At 43.5% G+C, this 19,140-nt stretch overlaps 1 protein-coding gene across 1 annotated transcript in view; it reads left to right on the top strand.

The window, feature by feature from the left end:
- Window positions 1–1,158: 1,158 nt before the first annotated feature.
- Window positions 1,159–19,140, top strand: part of TBK1 (TANK binding kinase 1) — a 39,088-nt gene continuing 21,106 nt past the window's right edge. The window contains exons 1-6 of the mRNA XM_053296084.1: window positions 1,159–1,290; window positions 13,027–13,142; window positions 13,907–14,047; window positions 15,130–15,259; window positions 16,002–16,183; window positions 18,257–18,417. Coding sequence (XP_053152059.1) covers window positions 13,056–13,142; window positions 13,907–14,047; window positions 15,130–15,259; window positions 16,002–16,183; window positions 18,257–18,417 — 701 coding nt within the window. The 5' untranslated portion in view covers window positions 1,159–1,290; window positions 13,027–13,055. The remainder of the gene's footprint in view (window positions 1,291–13,026; window positions 13,143–13,906; window positions 14,048–15,129; window positions 15,260–16,001; window positions 16,184–18,256; window positions 18,418–19,140) is intronic.

Genomic DNA, 19,140 nt, shown 5'->3' with positions numbered 1-19,140 from the left:
CCCTCTTCGCTTTCCCCTCCTGCCTCCGACTCAGTGGCAAGCTGCTGGCTCTTGACTGGAGTGTGATTTGTAGATTTATATTATATTACGGCAGAAATCCATAATCTGAATTCATTGCTGGTCTTCAGGAGAGCCCTTAAAACCTATATAGCAATAACAATAGCACTTACATTTATATACCGCTCCATAGCTGGAAGCTCTCTAAGCAGTTCTGGGTATTCATTTTACCGACCTCGGAAGGATGGAAGGCTGAGTCAACCTTGAGCCCCTGGTTAGGAGCAAACTTGTAACCTTCTGGTTACAGGGTGGCAGTTTTACCACTGTACCACCAGGGGCCTATCTGTTAAGCCTGGCCTTCCAGGGTTTTTAATTTGTTGTAAATTGTTTTTAACTGCTGTGTTTGGCCTGCTTCTCCAGGGTTTTTAAATTTAAATAGTTGAACTGTAAATTAGTTTTATGCAGTTTTTATAGTTTTGATTTTAACTGTTAATTGATTTTGATTGTTTTTATTTTGATGTAAAGCACCCTGAGACTTTTTTGGAAGGGCGGTATATAAATCGAATGAATGAATGAATATCCCACTCTTCCTCCAAGGAGCCCTGAGAAGTGTACATGGTTATGTTTATCCTCACAACAACCCTGTGAGGTAGCCTAGGTCGAGAGATAGGTGACTGGCCCAGAGCCACCCAGTGAGTTTCATGGCTGAATGGGGATGTACATTTGCAGTAAAGACTTGGGGCAGGGATCATAGGGCCCGGGGCGGGGGGCACCTTCCCTTTATGGGATGGGACGGGAAGGGAAGGTGCCCCACTCCCAGCTTGCTACGTCCAGAAGCCGTGAGGAAAAGGCTCCCTCTTGCATGGCTAAACATCCCAGCTGGGGAACAGCCGAACTGACCATGCAGCCTATTCCACAGAGGGGCCCCATCTCATTCTGAGTGGGGAGACCTGGCAGGGCCTCCGTGGGCGGCCCCCCACACGGTCGCCTCTGATGCTGCTGCTGTCGCTGTCTTCTTCCCGGAGGCCCGGCCACTGGCCCCTCTGGGGCTAGCAAGGAGGGCATCGAGGAGGCAGGTGGGAAGCTGGCCGCCAAACAGCCCACCCTCCCACGACTCCGCCTCCTCCTCTGCGTCAGGAAGCCGGAAGCAGCAGCAGCAGCAGCAGCAGGCGGCGAGGACGGAGGAGGAGCTGGGCCTGGGAGCGAAAGTGCTGGGCTGCAGCAGGCCGCTGCCAGAGCGGGACCCCGGGGGCCTGGGCCAGCGGGAGGCGGTCTCCAGCGGCAACCGAGCAGGTAAGGCCGCGCGAGCCGGCAGGGGTGCCCAGCAGGGCGAAGGAGCCCGAGCGAGCAGGCGGGCGAGTGAATGACGAGGCTCTTTGGAGGCGCGGAGGGGGCTGCGCGGTGCCAGGCCAGAGGCGGGCGGGGGAATCCCCGGCTCGCCTTTGCAGCCCTGGCTGGGCGGAGAGGGAGGCGGAGGCGCGGATTTTCCAGCAGTGCACACGAGCGGAGGGCCGCCGCTGCTCCTCCTGGCACTCCTCTGGTTGCGCAGCAGAAGAGGGAGAAGAGGCGGGTTCGCGCTTGAGCCGCCTTTGCAAGTTTGCAAGCGGCGCCTTCCCCAACTCATCCCCCCTCCTCCTCCTCCACAGCGGAAAAGGTGCAGGAGCTCCGCCGCCTTATGAATCTGGAGCTCCTCCGGCTGTGGCTCTGGAGCTCCCCTGCGCGGCGCCTGGCCCAGCCCACCACCTCTCCTCTCCACCCGCACACCTTGCTTCCTCGTGGGCTTCTTGCCAGACTGCTGCTTCCTCTTCTCTCCGCCCCGCTCCCGTTATTGTCCAGGCTCTCTGCTGTGGCTTCCCTCCGCGCCCTGTGACAGCAACATAGGAAGCTGTCTTCTGCTGCTTCAGACCCCTGGTCCACCCAGCTCAGTATTGCCTGCTCTGACAGGAAGCAGCGGGCAGGAATTTTTTTCAGGCTTACCTGGAGAGTCAGCGCTGCCAGAGGTTGAACTGGGCACCTTCTGCTTGCTAAGCTGGGGCTCTACTACTGAGCCTTTTTCCAGCTGCACCTGTGTGCACAGCCCAGTGTGACAAGGGCCAGCACTTCTTGGGGTGTGTTCACCCTGCCCCTTTTGATTATGGGATGGCTTACATGCAAGAAGCAAAGCTTGTGGATCTCCTACCACCACAATATTTTGCAATGGAAATAGCTCGCTCATAGGTTCAACAGTGAGGTATTGAGTGATGCACACTTACATGTGGATCAGCCTTTACATAATGTTGGGTTCCCCCCTATAGTCTATTATGCTAAGTGATTTGGTTCAGCATTTTTACCCCACCTTTGGACCGGGGCGCTCCTTAGGCTTCCTTCTACTAATGTATGGCCTATGCCTTTGTGCATTTCTAGTGTTGGTCCTGGGAGGTTTGCACTAAAACTACAGTCATGGAGTGCAAGTCTGTGTTTGCCTACTTTAGAATAATCCCCATCTGAACTCAGTGTGGCTTAATGCTGAGTAAATACATATGCATAGAATTGTGGGGATTGCTTCCCTAGATTATTTTAGGCATTAATAATGGATTGCCTCTTAAGATGGGTGTATGTCTGGCGGGGAGGAGGCACACAAACAGTAATCTTGGGCTCTCTCTGGCAAAACATTAATATCTTGCCTTGTCACTAGACCTAGGTGGATGTTTAATCAGCCAGAAGCTTTCATTAATGCCATATTTTACAAGAAGTGAGGTAGCGATATGGGCAAGAGCATTTCACCATAAGAAGCTATCTTATTCTTCATTATATTTTATTCCTTCATTATACTTATAAACCGCCAAACACATGAATCCTGAGGTGGTATACAATGATTTCAAAACAATAAAATAAAACACAAAACAGTTTTTAAAATGGATTTAACAAAAGGCCTGAGAAAACAGCTATGTCTTATGTTTTGTGTTCTATACCAAATCAGACCCTTGGTACCTCTAGGTCAGGATTGTCTACAATGACTGGCAGTGGATCTCCAAGGTTTTAGGCAGGTGTCTCTCCCAGCCCTACCTGGAAATGCCAGGTTGTGAAACTGGGACCTTCCACATGCAAGCAGACACTCCACCACTGAGCTACAGCCACGTCCCCTAAGAGGAATACTTGACAGCAGACAGTTTTCACCCATAGTTGCCCAACCACATGCAAACCAGGGTAAGCCCTGCTTAGCAAGGAGGGTAACTCATGCTCAAGACCACTTCTCCCCAAGGGACCTCCCTGGAGATGTTGTCAGGGTTTGGACCTGGGACCTTCTGCATGCAGAGCAGATGCTCTACCACTGAGCTACAGATCCATTCCTGATGGTGTGGGGGGAAGCCCCATCTTGTGTCCTTCATGTTAAATTTCAGATAGTGAGTAGATAATCATCAGGGCCTCAGTTGAATGGAGTAGCCAAACAGCTTCCTATTGAAGGAGGCAGCAATCTTTTAAGACATCCTGGACCCAGGCCACTTTGAAGCAAGACTTCCTTGGACTCAGCTGGACTTACTCCTGAGGAAACCTGCCTAGGCTTGCACTGCATGGAGTGTTTACTTTCGCGGTATCGTGTGAGCTACGTAGCTAGTGGCCATTTTCTCCTCTCTCTTTGGAGCACCTTTTCATTAGCAGCAGTGTTCATGAAAAGGGAAGTGAGTCCTAACTGACACATGCTTCTAAGTCATTTGAACTAAGAAACACACAAGAAAACCCCTCTGGTTGTTTTGCTATGTAAGCCTACTTACTTTCTGTTAAGATATTCTTAAGAAGTCCAAATCCTGGGATATGTCTCTCTAGCACAGGGATTCTCAACCTTGGGTCCCCAGATGTTATTGGACTTCAACTCCCATCATCCCAAACCAAAGGCCACTGGAGCTGGGGACTGTGGGATTTGAAGTCCATCAACATCTGGGGACCTAAGGTTGAGAACCCATGCTCTAGCAGGATGTATTCTGCAAGCTCTGTGTGTGCACGCACTTTTCAACTGGATTAGAACATTTTTGGCTGCTGGAAATAACCTGTCCAGCCTTCAACATCCTGAGGCTGCTGAGCACTGCTGTATGATAAACAGCAAAAACCAAACTTAAAAAATGAGCAGAGGCCCAAGGAGGAGTCAGTTATGTTATCTTGGCAGCAGCTGTGAGTTTCTCTGAGGAATACTGAACTGTACACTGCATCTCCTTTGGGCTTCCAGTGCCACACATATGTGGACTTTGTTTCAAGTTTCTGCATGGAGTATCTTTAAGGCAATGTTGTTCACTGTAAGGCCTGTAGTGGTGGGCCTCGTCAATCTTAAGGGTGACTCCCTGACTCATTGTTAGTTGGGCCTGTGCAAAGCTTTGGTCAAAGCAGAAGACTCTGCACGATCTCCCTGGCACCTGTGGAGGCAGCCGTTCCCACTGTGCAGTGCACTTTGCCCAGGGCCAGGGGGCTCCTGGAAATGGAGACCTCTTGAGCCCCTGGACCGACTGGGAAGGCATGCACAGAGTGCTGGGAAATGTAGCCCTTCCCAGCACTTTCCTCTAGAGCTCTTAAGAGAGGGCTCCAGCCCTGAGAAGAAGCACTGTACTGTGTGGAAGTAAGTACAGTGGGGAATGGCTCTCACATTGAAGGTTTTTTGCCAAAGTGCCCCTGCCTTGGAAAAATACGGAAGATCTCTCCTTTAAGGGAATTTTCCTAAAGAGATGTTGACATTGATTGCCTCCTGACCAGCTATATAACTTAAATTGCTCCGAGGACCACTCTTATATTTTTGCCAGTTTGACAGGCTGCATTGCTGTATTAATGGCGAGAAAGGATTTTTGTTAAACTTCTGGCTCAGTGTTCCCTTCAAGACATTCTCTATTAAGCCCCCTTTGCTCTCTGCACCCTATAACGCACACTCCCTTCTTCCCCTCCACCATTCTTAAACCTCCTTCTTTCTGGCTTCATAAGCACGTGTGCTGCTTTTTCCTCTGAACCTCAGCAGGTCTACATCCTCATCTTTTCTGTTTCTCTACCTACCAGTTCATCCACAGCACCCTTTCTAAATTACCCCGTTTTTCTGTGTAAATTCATACCTTCCTCTTTTCTCTCACACATCTGTTATATCTATTTTTCTGTTTCTTCACCCCTTGCATCTCCTGCCTTTTCTCAGCTGTTCCTGTCTTTGCCAGTTCTCACGGTCTCTCTCCATCTCACAGCTATGGCCTATTTCCTTATTCCATGCCCCATCTCTGAAGGCATGTGCATGCACTCACAGTTTTTTTTTATGTCGACTCAGTTAATTTTAGATCCTGCTCAGGTTGAATCAGGAAGGCCCAACTCCGAATGCAGGTGCTCACACACTGCCTTGATACTGCTGCCCAGAACAAAACTCATTCTGCACACAGGTGAAAAAAATTAGAGAGAACACACTGCCCACTTCTATTCCCCTTTTTTCTTTCTTCACTCTCTATTTTTGCTGATTGGGTCCTTCCCCACCTGACTTTGGCAGCCACAGTGCACAAGGTTTTAACTCTGACACAAGTGGACCTTGCAGAGTATCTGGCTGCAGCAAGCTAAAAAGGCTGGTGCCGATTCTACTGCCTACCTTTGAATGTAGGGAAAGGGAGAGCAAATCATGCAGTCTATTATTCTCTTCCTTAGTACTTGTGCCAGTTGGAGTGGTCAGTACCATTTCGGGGGGGGAAACAAATGCTCATTGTGATTATTGACAAGGTCTGCACCCTTAGAGCTGGAAAATAGGTGATAGCATTGCAATACTTTTAGCTTTCAGTCTTACGCTTTTATTATCCTGACCTTCAGGCCTGCAGCATCCAAATTTGCAATGGTATTTTTAAAGCTTTTAGAAGTTTCGTAAATTACTGTTAAAACTTGATTGATGTTGTCAGAGGAATGGATATGAAAATGGACAGGAATGTCTTCCTCCAAAGATTACTGTATGGAGGGAGTAGAACAATCCCTGGTCCTATCCTTGTGCAAAACGGACTACAATTTTACCCTAATTGTTTGAGGGTATGGATAAACAAGGGGTGATAACACACTGAAAACTGTAAGTGCAACAATGCTATCGCCTATTTTTCATCTCTGGGAAGAGGGATAGCCTCTATCACTATGAGCATTTGTCCCCTGAGATGGCACTGATGGCCCAAATCTCTGGGCCAGCTCATGGAATACCCCTTTTCCATTTGGGCTTTGGGCAGGCCGCCTATGTGTTTCCATAAAGATATGAAACTGGGTTGCAAACAATGGATAACTGAAATTCTGCCTGGGGGGTGGGGGGTTTAATGTGGATAGAGAGGCAGCTGTGATTGACCTGCAGGCCTTAGAGTGCTTGAGCCTAAGGCAGCCCCCGGAACCCTTGTAAGGCCCCAGAACCCTTGGCTGCTCCCATGGTCCCTCAGTGCAACTCCCTAATTACAAATCCAATGCATATTTATATACTGCTTTTCAACAGACGTTCACAAAGTGGTTTAAATAGACATAAATAAAATGGCTCCCAAAAGGGCTCATAAGCTAAAAAAGACACATAAGTTAGATACACTGGAGGGGTGCTGTGCTGGTTATGGATAGGGCCAGTTGCTCTCCCCTTGCTAATTAAAGAGAATTGCCACTTTAAAAAGGTGCCTCTGCTCAGTTAGCAGGGGAATTGTTTGTTAGGCCTGTGCACCATGCAGAGGCCACTGTTCCCACTGTGCAGAGCCCAGCAGGAGTGGGGCCCCTTAGAGGGAAAGAGAGCCCTCCCAAGCCCCATCACCATCTTGGAAGGCATTCAGGGAGCCCTGGGAACTGTAGTTCTTCCCAGTGCTCTCTCCGTAAAGCTCTGCGGAGGTCTTTCTCCTTCTCTTAAAGGGCTCTCCTCCCTGACACTGGGGGAGATGCAGCACATTGTGGAGGTCAACACAGCAGGAAATAGTGCTCACATTGAAGGGTTTTTTTTACCAATTGGCGCCCATTTGAAAAATTGTGAAGATGGTTGACCAAAGAATTTCTCTCTCTCTTACATTCTCTTATATTGAAATGCATGCCAGGTATATCAGTTACCTGGCAAATATTTCAAATCATAATTTTCCCCAGGGCACAGTGAAAGTACATATACAGGATTGACTTTGTAGGACTACCTTTCCAACTGTGATCTGAGTATTTTTTGAACAAGCCCTATAGATGTTGTTCTTGCCCTCAATTGCACAAGAGCTTGCTGTCTAGGGTACGGATATTGCCACATTCTGGAATTACATGAACACCATAATTCTACCTGGAATATTTTGTGTGTGTGATCCAGATTTCAAACATTTTTTCAGGTATAGCAGCCGTGAGTCCTTTTCAGTGCACAGACCTATTTCCTTCCAAGACGGGAAGCTGGTTCCTATACGAAATTGAAAAAAGCAGATATCAATAGATGGAATGCAATTATGCACAAAGGTAAAGCTACATGTAGCCAAAAAATTACAAGAAGATCATGAAGGCCTAACAATACCTTAGTATAAATATTTGCAAGTTCACCACCATTGCCCAAGAGTCTAGCACAAAACAACAGATCAACTGGACATTAATGGGACTTGAACATCTAAGTAAATTGCAGAAGGCTGATATAACTTCCTTATAAACTTATTTACAGAGATGCAAGGAAGGAAACAGGAATTACATGAACAGTGGAATCATTTCCATGTCTGGTGGGCTTTTCTCAGGACACAGAGATATTGGGGTTTGAATAATGCATCAAAAAGATAGTGGGATACCAAATTCCTTGAGACAAAATATTCCTTCAATTTGATGTGATATCATAACTATGTTGTTTACCAAAGCTATGTTTCAAAATTCCCCACAGCATGATAAAGTTCTTTTAATTGGGGATGGTGTGCACAATCTTTCTCAGATCATCATATCCTGAGTGATAACCTTCTAAAAAATCACACACACCCCTTTTTAAAAGCAGAATATCTTATCTCTATTTAATATGAAGATGTGTGAATGAACATTCTGTAAGGTTCCACTGAAACAACTTGATTCATTTATATTAAAACATGATGTATATGATTATCTGCCTAATATCCAACTAGGCTTAAATAATGGCTATCAGTTGTGACATATCTCTCAAATGTGAATATGTCAAGATTTTATTCTCCATTCCTAATCTTTAAAATGTTATGTATTTCATTTGCGGTGGTAGTGATAAGTTATTGCATGGCGGGGGACACCCTCAAGTTAAAAAAAGAAGTTTAAAAATGCTTCTTTTCTCTGAGTGCAGAGTTATGCACTCAGTTAATACAACATTTATTTATTTAGTGTATTTGTATACTGCCCCAAACTCATTTACAACAAATATAAAAATTAGAACATTTAAAACAGTTTAAACAAAATGGCATAACATTAAAAGACAAAACTGAAAGTAGCAGAATACAACAGTTTTTCATTTGCAAGTTTCTAATTATCTGCAGAAGGAGTTGCACATCTGGTTTAACTAGAGAAGGTTCTGAGAATATATTGTGTGATACTGGAAGACATGAGAGAGCATTTATCTCATTGCTAGGAATAATAAGTGTAATTAACATGGAAGGCTGAAGCTGCAGTCCCAGCTACCCTGATTGGACCAGAAATTAATTTACTTCCAAGTAGAACTGCTTAGAATTGAGCTAGAAGGAAGAGTCGGGTTAGGCAGTCAGCTCGGGCAGTGTTAGCTGGCCACTTGAAATAATATGTTAAGAAGAGCCCTAGAATGTCCTTTGAAATGACAGGCTAAAGCCCTTGCCACTGAAGGATCTGTAAGCATCTCAGCTTGCTGTCCGAGAACTCAAGGTAAAGCATGCCAAGAACAACACAGGAATAACATTGTTTATTTAGTATATTTGTAAAGTTGTGCCCTCGAGTCGGTGTCGACTCCTGGTGACCCACAGAGCCCTGTGGTTGTCTTTGGCAGAATACAGGAGGAGTATATATTTGTACACTGCCCCAAAGTCACGACTCTGGCCAATTTGCAACAAATAAAACATAGAAATTAAAACAACTAAAACATTAAAACATTTGAAAACAAATCCACAATTTATACTTCTAATTAAAAGCTTGGATGAATAAGTCTGTTTTAAGAGTCTTTTTGAAAGCTGTCGTAGATGGGGAGTCTCTTATTTTGGCAGGGAGTGCATTCCAAAACCTGGGGGCACCAATAGAGAAGGAATACTGTCCCTGAGTAGTCACTAAGCTGGTGGCAACTGCAGATAGAACTCTGGGCTAGTTTCACACAAACAGTTATTTTAAGCTTAATGTTAGGAAACAAACAGTCGCCTGTTCTGGACTGCAGGCCACACAGGAAATGTAAGTCAAGCATTCACTCTGAATTTGCGTGATCTTTTTGCATATTGTACTCTTAGATGTGAAAAAGACATCACTCTCTTTTTTGCAAAACGATGTAAGAATAATTATTGTTGCTATATGGACTTGAAACCATAATGATTTTTTAAAACGAATTTGCTGATCCTGTACATGTCTACTTGCAAGTAAGCCCCACATAGATTAGTGCTGTTACTCTCGAGCAAGCCTGCATAGAACTGCTCCCATAGTTATTTTTACCATCTCATTTTAAAGCTTTTTGCAACTGTGAGGATTGGTTACTTTTTGTTATTAACAACTTATTAAACATAGCTTAGCATTCAAAATAATACAGTGTACAGGAAGACATCAATAATGATACAATAGTAATTTACCCTCATCTTCCTAACTTAGTATATCAGTTCACTCAAATCATACATGCGTGCATCTCTGGTTGTTATTAAATGACTTTTGAAAATACATCTATTTCATCAGGCTTTTAGTTTATGATGATTTAAAGTTTTATTTATGGTAATTTTGATCTGTTGTATATGATTTTTAGGTTTTAGTTGCTGTTTGTTTTAATTGTAAGTCACACTGAGATTTTATATAAATGTATATAATGCATTCATTATATATACTTATAACGTATATAAATGCGTTAACATAAGAACAGCATAAATCAATGCATTCAGCAAACAAATAATACCCATAACAATGCCCCCCCACCCGCAAACAAAACAATAGTCAAAGAAAAGAAAGAGAGAAGAGCTCTTGTTGCAGAGTGAGTCAGTTTCCACATGAGACAATTATGAGAGTGCACATTATTCCTAAGAAACTCTTCCAAACTTCCTGGAATACATCATCACTTTATCTTTTTCATCTGCCCCCAAGATCAGCAAATAAGTGATTCCCCTACTCCACCTCAGGAGATTTGTATATTTCCCAATTCTTGATTATTCGACACTTCGCCAAATGTCAGTCTATGTTGAGAACTGCCATCAGGCCCTATATTGTCAATTTCTGCTGTAGACTATTACACAATACTTGTACACAAGTAAAGAAAATTGTGCTAGGAAGGAGATTGTGACATAGGAAGCTGCTTTATACTGAGTCAGACCCTTGGTCCATCTAGCTCAGTATTGTCTACACTGACAGGCAGCAGCTTCTCCAAGGCTGCAGGCAAGGGTCTCTCCCAGCCCTACCTGGAGATGCTGCCGAGGATTGAACCTGGGACCTACTGCATGCAAAGCAGATGCTCTACCACTGAGCTATGGCCTCAAACTTTAAGGGTAATATCTTACAGTGCTTGTTTGTAGTCTCCCTAATGCAAACCCAGGTGGACCTTGCCTGTTTAGTAAAGGGGAAAGTTCAAGCTCACTATCTCAAGACCAGCTCTCCTCCCCACTGTAACTGCTCTGAGAGCAGTGATTCAGCCTCTACTCTACTGTGGTGAGAGATAATGCCGAAGCCATGGAATTATTGATTTCCTTGGCTTTATGCCTACATTGTGCATCATGTTTGCAACGCGGCTGGCTGATTGGTGGTTCTTTTCAGTTGAGATTGGGCGGGGGGGGGCAGGGAGATTTCTTCTAATCTTAATAAAGCCTTTTTGTTCCCCCAGTGGGGCTGCTTAATCTTAAAGTTTCAATCCATATCTGTGATACTGTTTTAAAATCCAACCATATCTGTACTTCCTGCAAGATAGTATTTGGAGAAGGAGGAGCCAGCACTTGATAGCAAGCTAGTCTGCTGTAGAATATTGCCACATACCAGGAATAAGACCAGGACAATAGGATTGGGGTATTTTCCCTAGCTTTGTTGTGTAGAGGTGTTTGGCATCCAGCCAGAGCTGTGCGCTCATATCAGTGCTTGTATGGAGATCCTGACTTGTGCAGGCTCTCATTTACTACTATGTCAAGTGTATTTCCACATGTGTATCCCATCAAGTGCATGAAACTCTGCTCACCGTTGCAGTCAACAGTGAAATTCTAGTGCATGCATAGAGTTCTGACTGTTCATCTGAGTTCCTGTGAGTGGAAAGTGCCTCTTCTTTGGGATGAGAAGGTTTCGTGCAGACTATATGTCTTCTGAATAGTGCGGTAGCCCTATTTAAACAACATATGCACAGAATGAACATGTGTGGCAAGATGCTGAGATTGTGACTTCTGGCCCTAACTTAAACTCCATGTAGCTGTCATAAGAACATAAGAAAAGCCCATCTGGGAAGCCTGGAAGCATGGAAGAGAGGGCAACACCCCCTCCCATTGGTGTTCGGGGGCATGCCTTCTCTGATATTGATGGAAGTATACAGCTATCCTGGCTAGTAGCCACTGATAACCCTATTGTCTATGAATTTGTCTAAGCCCCCTTTAAAGCCATCTAGGTTGGTGGCCATCCCCACATCCAGCAGCTGTGAAGTTCATAGTTTAGCTATCCATTGTATGAAAAAGTACTTCCTTTTCTGTCTCCCTGCATTTTGCTTTAATGGATGACCCCAGATTCTAATATTAAGAGAGAGGGAGAAAAACTTCCCTCTGTCCACTCCGTGCATAATTCTGTAGACCTCTATCATGCCCCGCCCCTTACCTGCCTTTCTAAACTGAAAAGACTCAACAGATCTTCTTTGTGTATGAGTTGTATCATCTTAGGCTATGCTTATATATAGATCTTCTTTGTGTATAAGCGTAACCTATGATGTGTGGAGGTTGGAGGCTGGGTCAGTGGGCATGATCCTAAGCCCACTTTCCTCCTGGGTTAGTTCTCTGAGGAGATGTTGCCCAAATCGGAACATAGCAAGCTGCCTTATACCAAGTCAGACCATTGGTCCATTTAGCTCAATATTGTCTACACCAGGGTTGCACCACTTGGGCCTTCCAGCTGTGTTTGGACTACAATTCCCAGAATCCCCATCCACAGTTGCCAGTAGGGATAATGGGAGCTGTAGGGAGGAGGAGGAAGAGGGCCAAAGTTGTGCCGCTGTGGTCTATACACACTGGCAGCAGCTTCTCCAAGGCTGCAGGCAGGAGTCTCTCTCAGCCCTATCTGGAGATGCCAGGGAGGGAACTTGGAAGCTTCGGCATGCAAGCATGCAGGTGCTCTTCCCAGAACGGCTCCATCCCCTAAGGGGAATATCTTATAGTACTCGCGTGTAGTTTCCCATTCAAATGCAAACCAGGGCAGACCCCACTTAGCAAAGGGGACAGTGCATGCTTGCTACCACAAAACCAGCTCTCCTCCCCTCAAATAGGGCTTCAAACTGTAAGAGTGTGGTGAAGAGACAGTTGTACAGGGTTTCATAGGCCTTCCTGCTTATTGAACTGTTTTCTTAAATCTTTATAATCCAGTGTTGGCAAAACTGATACATAAAATGAATAAAACTGACATGGCCTCTCTATTCGGTTTCAAAGATAACCATAAATAAAACACTGGAATTCAAACATTTCCAATACTAAGTTTGAGCTAAAGAGTTTCAGGATCTGCTGTTTTCATTAGATCAGTGAAAATGAGTTCCTTTTTAAAAGAGGATTGCACAACTGTGGCCCTCCAGCTGTTTTTGGACTACTGCTCCCATAATCCCCAGCCACAATGGCCAATAGTTAGGGGTTATGGAAGTTGTAGGGCCAAAGTTGTGAACCCCTGGTCTGATTGATTTCCTGAGGTACCTCTCTAGATTCCCCAAAGGGGAGGAGATTGTCATATTAATGATAATTCAAGATATTTTATTTCAATTTCCAGCTCAAACAATTCCCCCGTTGAGAGCAAAAATGCAGAGCACTTCAAATTACCTCTGGCTTCTGTCAGACATCCTGGGACAAGGGGCTACCGCAAATGTTTTCCGTGGACGACACAAGGTGTGTTTAGAGAAATATATCCTACCCGCCCACTAAAAAGGTGGTTTGCATGATCTTAAAATTAGTTCCCTATTTGTTTCTTTGTAAAATAACATGTTTCTGCATTTTTTACACATTCCAAGAAATGAATATATGTTGACTTGTCTTATTAAGAGAGCACTATGTACACGTTTTGTCAAACAAAAGACTTTGGAAATAGGAAAGTAAGATTTATTTGTCCCAGAAGATCTGAACATCTGATTACTTGTATGGGAGCTAATCAAAATTGCCCCTCCAGTGTTTGCCACTAGTAATTGTCTTGGTTATTCACAACCTCTAGAAAGTGTAGCCTTCTCACTCGCTCGCTCTTCCCAGATAGGAACACAGGAAGCTGCCTTCTACTGAGTCTGACCCTTGGCCCATCTAGCTCAGCATTGTCTACTCTGACTAGCAGTGGCTCTCCAGGGGGTTTCAGGCCGATTCTTTAGGCGAGAATGGCAAGCAAGGGGTTTCAAGATGCCGCTAAGGACTGAACCTGAGACCTTCTGCATACAATGCAGATGCTCTGCCATGGTTAGTGGTGGTGGTCCCATAAAAATTATACACATACTTCTTAGAGTAGCCTGTTATCCTTGCTGATTATCAGACCTGTGCTAAAGCAGTTTTTGTCTCTGTTTATTTTATAAGTTTGTAATACAGAACTTGCAACAGACTAGAATAAGCAGTATTGCTGAACTCATTTTGTGATACCCTGGTGTTTTTTAATGCCGATGCTTATTTTGCAGAAAACTGGAGACTTGTATGCTGTCAAAGTCTTTAACAACTTCAGCTTCCTTCGTCCTGTGGATGTTCAGATGAGAGAGTTTGAAGTATTAAAGAAACTGAATCACAAGAACATTGTCAAATTATTTGCCATTGAAGAGGAGGTAATCCACGGTTGTGTCTGTAGTTTAAGGATTATTTATTATCACACATTTTAAATGTCACTTGTGTGAAGTCCTTTTGACTATCTCGGCCAGGGCTACACAACGTGGCCCCTCCTGCATATGTTGGCCTACAATTCCCATCATTCCTGACTATTGGCCACTGAGGCTGGGGTTGATGGGAATTGTAGTCCAAAAGTCCTCCAGTTGTTGTTGCACTACAACTCCAACAACCCTACAACTACATACAGCCCTGGTGTAGACTATAGAAAGCTCCTGCCTAATCCCCCCCAACTTACTAGTGGGAGCAGAAAACCCCCTCTCTACTGCTTTTATATTTCCAAAGAGATTCTTTGCAAATGTGTGCTTTTCTGTTTATATGGCAAGTTTCATGGGGACAGTGTGTAACTCTTGATTACTTGATTTTTATAATAGCAGTTAATCACAGCCTTTTTTGAGAGAGAGTTTCCTTTATGACTGCATGGGCATAGAGGTGGTCTTTCTTTTTAGTGTAAATAATGAGAAAGCACACAGACATTTTTTTGTTGAAGTTTTATTAGCCTTAAGCTTATTTACTGGAAGTGAATCCTGTCAATTTCAGCAAAACTTCCATATAGTATCATAGTATAACTTGCTGCCTAAGGGAATCAAAAGTGGAGGGAAATATCTTGGGCAATATCTTGAAAGGTTGGACTCCTTGTAGAGAGAAAAGATAGAGAAAAATCTTCCATAGCAATTTCCATCGGTTCACTTGAAAGATGGTAAGTTCAAGACAATCAGAAGCCTTCTCTTATATTTTCAAGGGCAGTCAAGACACATTTGTTCACCCAGGCTTTTAATTAGATACTGGTTTAATTGTTTGATTTTTAATAGTGTTAACATTTTTAAAATGTTGTAATGTTTTAACCCTTTTATTTGTTGTTTTTATTGTTTTGTTGTAAACCGCCCAGAGACTTGCATCTTGGGCGGTATACAAATTGGTTAAACAAACAAACAAACAAACAATAAAATTGGTTTCACTGTAACTCTAGTATTGTTTTTTGTAGTTTACAACTTCTTCCCAACTTCTTCTTCTATTTTGCTAGACAACTTCTAGACATAAAGTCCTTGTTATGGAATTTTGTCCATGTGGCAGTTTGTATACAGTTCTGGAAGAACCATCAAATGCCTTTGGATTGCCGGAAGCAGAATTCTTAATTGTGCTGAAAGATGTTGGTAGGTAGAAGTTCCTTCCTTTACTGTCTGCTGTTTGGCTTATCTTGTGGTGGTATTATTTCAATGCTTGCCTGAATTTGAGGCTTCTTTGGACTTAGATCCATATCATAATTTGGGGTTTTTCCCTTCAGATGTTTGTGAAACTTTATGTATATTTATTCATTTAGTACATTTATTTGCTTGCTTGCTTGCTTATTTTATTTAGTATACAAACTTCCAGAGACTGAAGTTTGGGGTGGTATACAAATTTGAAAAATAAATAAATGGGTGAATAAATAAATGCAAATTTAGTATATTTATTTACATGCAGGTTACCCCTAGTCTGCCTGTACCTCCCTCTCCCCTGCACATGCTCTGGTTATGCACCCATAAGGATCATAACATTTCCAGTTCTTTTGAAAATAGCTACATAGGTAATGGAGCCATCAGCAGAGTTAACGTGGAATACATGAAATCTTATTGAATAAGTATCTTTGCTTAAAAAAAACAAACCCTATGATTTTATTGAATGTATACTGGATTGCTATAATGTACCACATCATCAGAACAATACATAGAAGACAGTGTTGGCCCGTGTCTATTCCTTGATATGGTAGGAAATTAGATGATTTAGCAAGCAATGGTACGAATACCTATGAAAAGGAAATGTTGTAAATTCTTGCTTGGCAGTAATAGGAAAAATAGGTGCTGAAGCTGGCTGTGTTTTCTGTAATTTTAATAATCTGTCTCTTCAATTCTTAAGTGGCTGGGATGAATCATCTTCGAGAGAATGGAATAGTCCATCGTGACATCAAACCAGGAAATATAATGCGTGTTATCGGTGAAGACGGCCAATCTGTATATAAACTGACTGATTTTGGGGCTGCAAGGGAACTGGAAGATGATGAACAATTTGTCTCTCTCTATGGCACAGAAGAGTATTTGGTAATTCTGTTCATTTGATTTCTTCTTTGCCTTGTTTGTTGCTGCATTTGATTATTAAAACTAAAGGTGACCTCACACACAGCGGTGGCAAGGAAGTACAGAAGAGCCACCATTCCTGTCAAGGATGTGTTTCCACACCTGCCGCTGCTTCTGTGTTATGTGAAGCTGGAACAGTTAGGCAGATGTTGAGTGGAGAATGTTGGTGATCCATTGTGGCTCAACATTGCTAAACATTATTTGAAGTTGGCTTGACAGTGTTAAGCTTAGGTAGGTTTTAGTGTTTTTAAGAAACAACTGAAGACACTTCTTTTTAAGAGAGACGTCTTTTTAATATCGTATGCTTTGCTTTTATCTGGCAGGGTTTTTTTTAGTGTTTAGCTTTTTTACTGATGAACTAGCTGGCCCAGCGCAAAGCATCTGCGTCCCAGTTCTCCCTGTCTTCCCCCCACCCCCAGCAATGGATCCAACTCCCTGCCCCATATTCATTTAGTCTCCATCTCTGCAGCCACTTCGTTCTCCCCCCGTCCCCAAACACACACAGAGATCTCTTCAGCCAGTTCTGCTGTCGCTGCTTTTCTGTCGCTTTCCAGCATTCCTCTTCCTTTCCCAGCAGCTGCTCGTGAACTCTCGCAAGAGCTGCCACGCATGGGATTAGCCACGAGTACACCTTAGAGAATTTATACACACACACACACACACACACACACACACACACACACACACACATTCATTCTAATTTCAGTTTTTAAAATTAAAAACTGAATTAAATTAAATTAAAACTTCTTTTAATTGTGCTTTTAGCCTGGTTTTCTAACTTTTTAACATTATTAATGTTGTACCCTATATTGTGTTTATCTATGTTATAAGCCACTCTGAGCAGTAGTGCACTGAAGGGGTATAAATATTTTAAATAGGCCACCTCCATTTTCCACCTAACAGTTCCAGCTTCACATGAAACAGAAGTGGCAGTGGAGTTCACCCTCCACGAGAACAAGTGACTCCTCTGTACTTCTTCCTTGCTGCCGTTACATGTGGAGCCACCCTTAGAATATTTCTTAGTGACAGCTGCATGGCTGTTAACAAAGTCCTAGATGTGAATTATCTTGTAATGAGATCTAGTGCCTGTTTGTTTATTTCTTTGTTTACATTTATATATCGCCCTTCGTCCCAAGACCACAGGGCAGTTAACATCAAGATTAAAAACAATTCAGTGAAAATCAAACGAATGCAGCTAAAAAATTTAAAATAGCAAGGGACAGTTCCTTGGCCAAAAGCCTGAATAAAAAGGGCAATCTTCATAGGCTATAACTTATCACCACCATCAGTATAGAAGTGAAAGCCTTGTGGCAATTTCTAGACCTGTCATCTTATAAATCATCAGATTAAATAATAAGTCTTGGGAGAGCTATTTTTTACTTTCATGTGATGCGTTTGTATAGAAGATGGGGACTTACTAATATGGGCTGCAAAAGCCTCTTTCTTCCCTCTGGTGCCTTTGGTGGGCCTATCCACAGAGGCTGCTCTTGTGGTGATCTGTTCTCCCTTCTATAGTTCATGGAAGCTGCTTGCTTGGGGCAAGTGGATAGCTTGACTTGTTTCTGTGAGCCGTTCCTGTTGGATTGCTGTCCGCCACAAATCTCCTCACTAGATTTGCAGTGACATGCAACGCTAGTAGTTTCTGCTCATGGTCGAAAGGGCCATGATCATGACATTGTTGTTTGGTCAGCTTTTTCAAAGCGTGTCCTTCCATTAAGCAGGGGTTCTCAAACTTGGGTACCCTGATGTTGTTGGATTACAACTCCTATCATCACCTTTGGCCATTGCGGCTGGAGATGATGGGAGTTGTAGTCCACAGCATCTGGGGACCCAAGATTGAGAGCCCCCGCATTAAAGCATTCTTGTGGATGGAAGTATTAGTTCTTCAAGCCTCTATAATTTAATTCATGTACTCTAAAGACTTTTCAAGAAAGGGCAGAATTAAAAACATACAGAACTAGGATGCATGGCACGTTTGATGGACCAGTTCCTTGAGCAAGTCATTCTTAGGCTGCTTTCCTATTTCCCACCCTCTAGCACCCTGATATGTATGAGCGAGCAGTATTGAGGAAAGAGCATCAAAAGAAATATGGGGCAACAGTGGATTTGTGGAGCATCGGGGTGACATTTTACCATGCTGCAACTGGAAGTTTACCCTTCCGACCTTTTGAAGGGCCTCGCAGAAACAAGGAAGTGATGTAGGTAACTTAGAAATTGACGCTGGCTGCCAGACTGCACAAAGTTCCGTGTGTTGTTTAACAGAGAGTGTGAGCAGTTGCACAAGTCTGGAAAACAATGGGTGGCCACTGGGTATGTAATTCAAGGTCAAATCAATTCTGGTCGAATTGGGCGCAGTTCACAGATTTGACCTCAAATCGAATCACCCCCAAAATAGGCCCGATTCAGGGTTAGCGAATCACCCCTGATTTGACCCAAATCGATTCAGGTGATTTGAACGCCATTTTGAGGCCTATTTTGCTGGTAAAACGGGCCTCAGAATGGCACTTTTTTTCTGGGGAGAGGTGGTCTGCCAGTTGGGGTCAGCAGGTAAGCTAGTCCTCTGCTCCAGACTTAGCGCATATGCCCGCCTCGGAGGACTGGTCTACCCAGGTCCAGAACAGAGGGCTAGTCTACCCGCCTACTCCAATTGGAATCTAAGTCAGCTTTTATTTCGATCAACGACTAGAATAAAAAGAAAAGAAAGAGACATCATAAAATGGCAATACGCAACTTGCATGCAATATAACAAAACTTGGCCAGAGAATTAGTACTCATAATATCAAATTTAGACAATAATAAATCAAGATAAAAGTCATCTGAATGGCCAAGAAAAGACTTCAACCAGGGTGAAATAAAATCTAAATGGGCATCCCTGTAGAGGTCATAGTAAAGAATAAAATGTGCAGTAGACTAAATAGCAC

The sequence above is a fragment of the Hemicordylus capensis genome, chromosome 2, assembly GCF_027244095.1.
Source record: "Hemicordylus capensis ecotype Gifberg chromosome 2, rHemCap1.1.pri, whole genome shotgun sequence".
In the NCBI taxonomy this organism is placed as follows: Eukaryota; Metazoa; Chordata; class Lepidosauria; order Squamata; family Cordylidae; genus Hemicordylus; species Hemicordylus capensis.
This window is presented reverse-complemented; position numbering and strand designations above follow the sequence as displayed.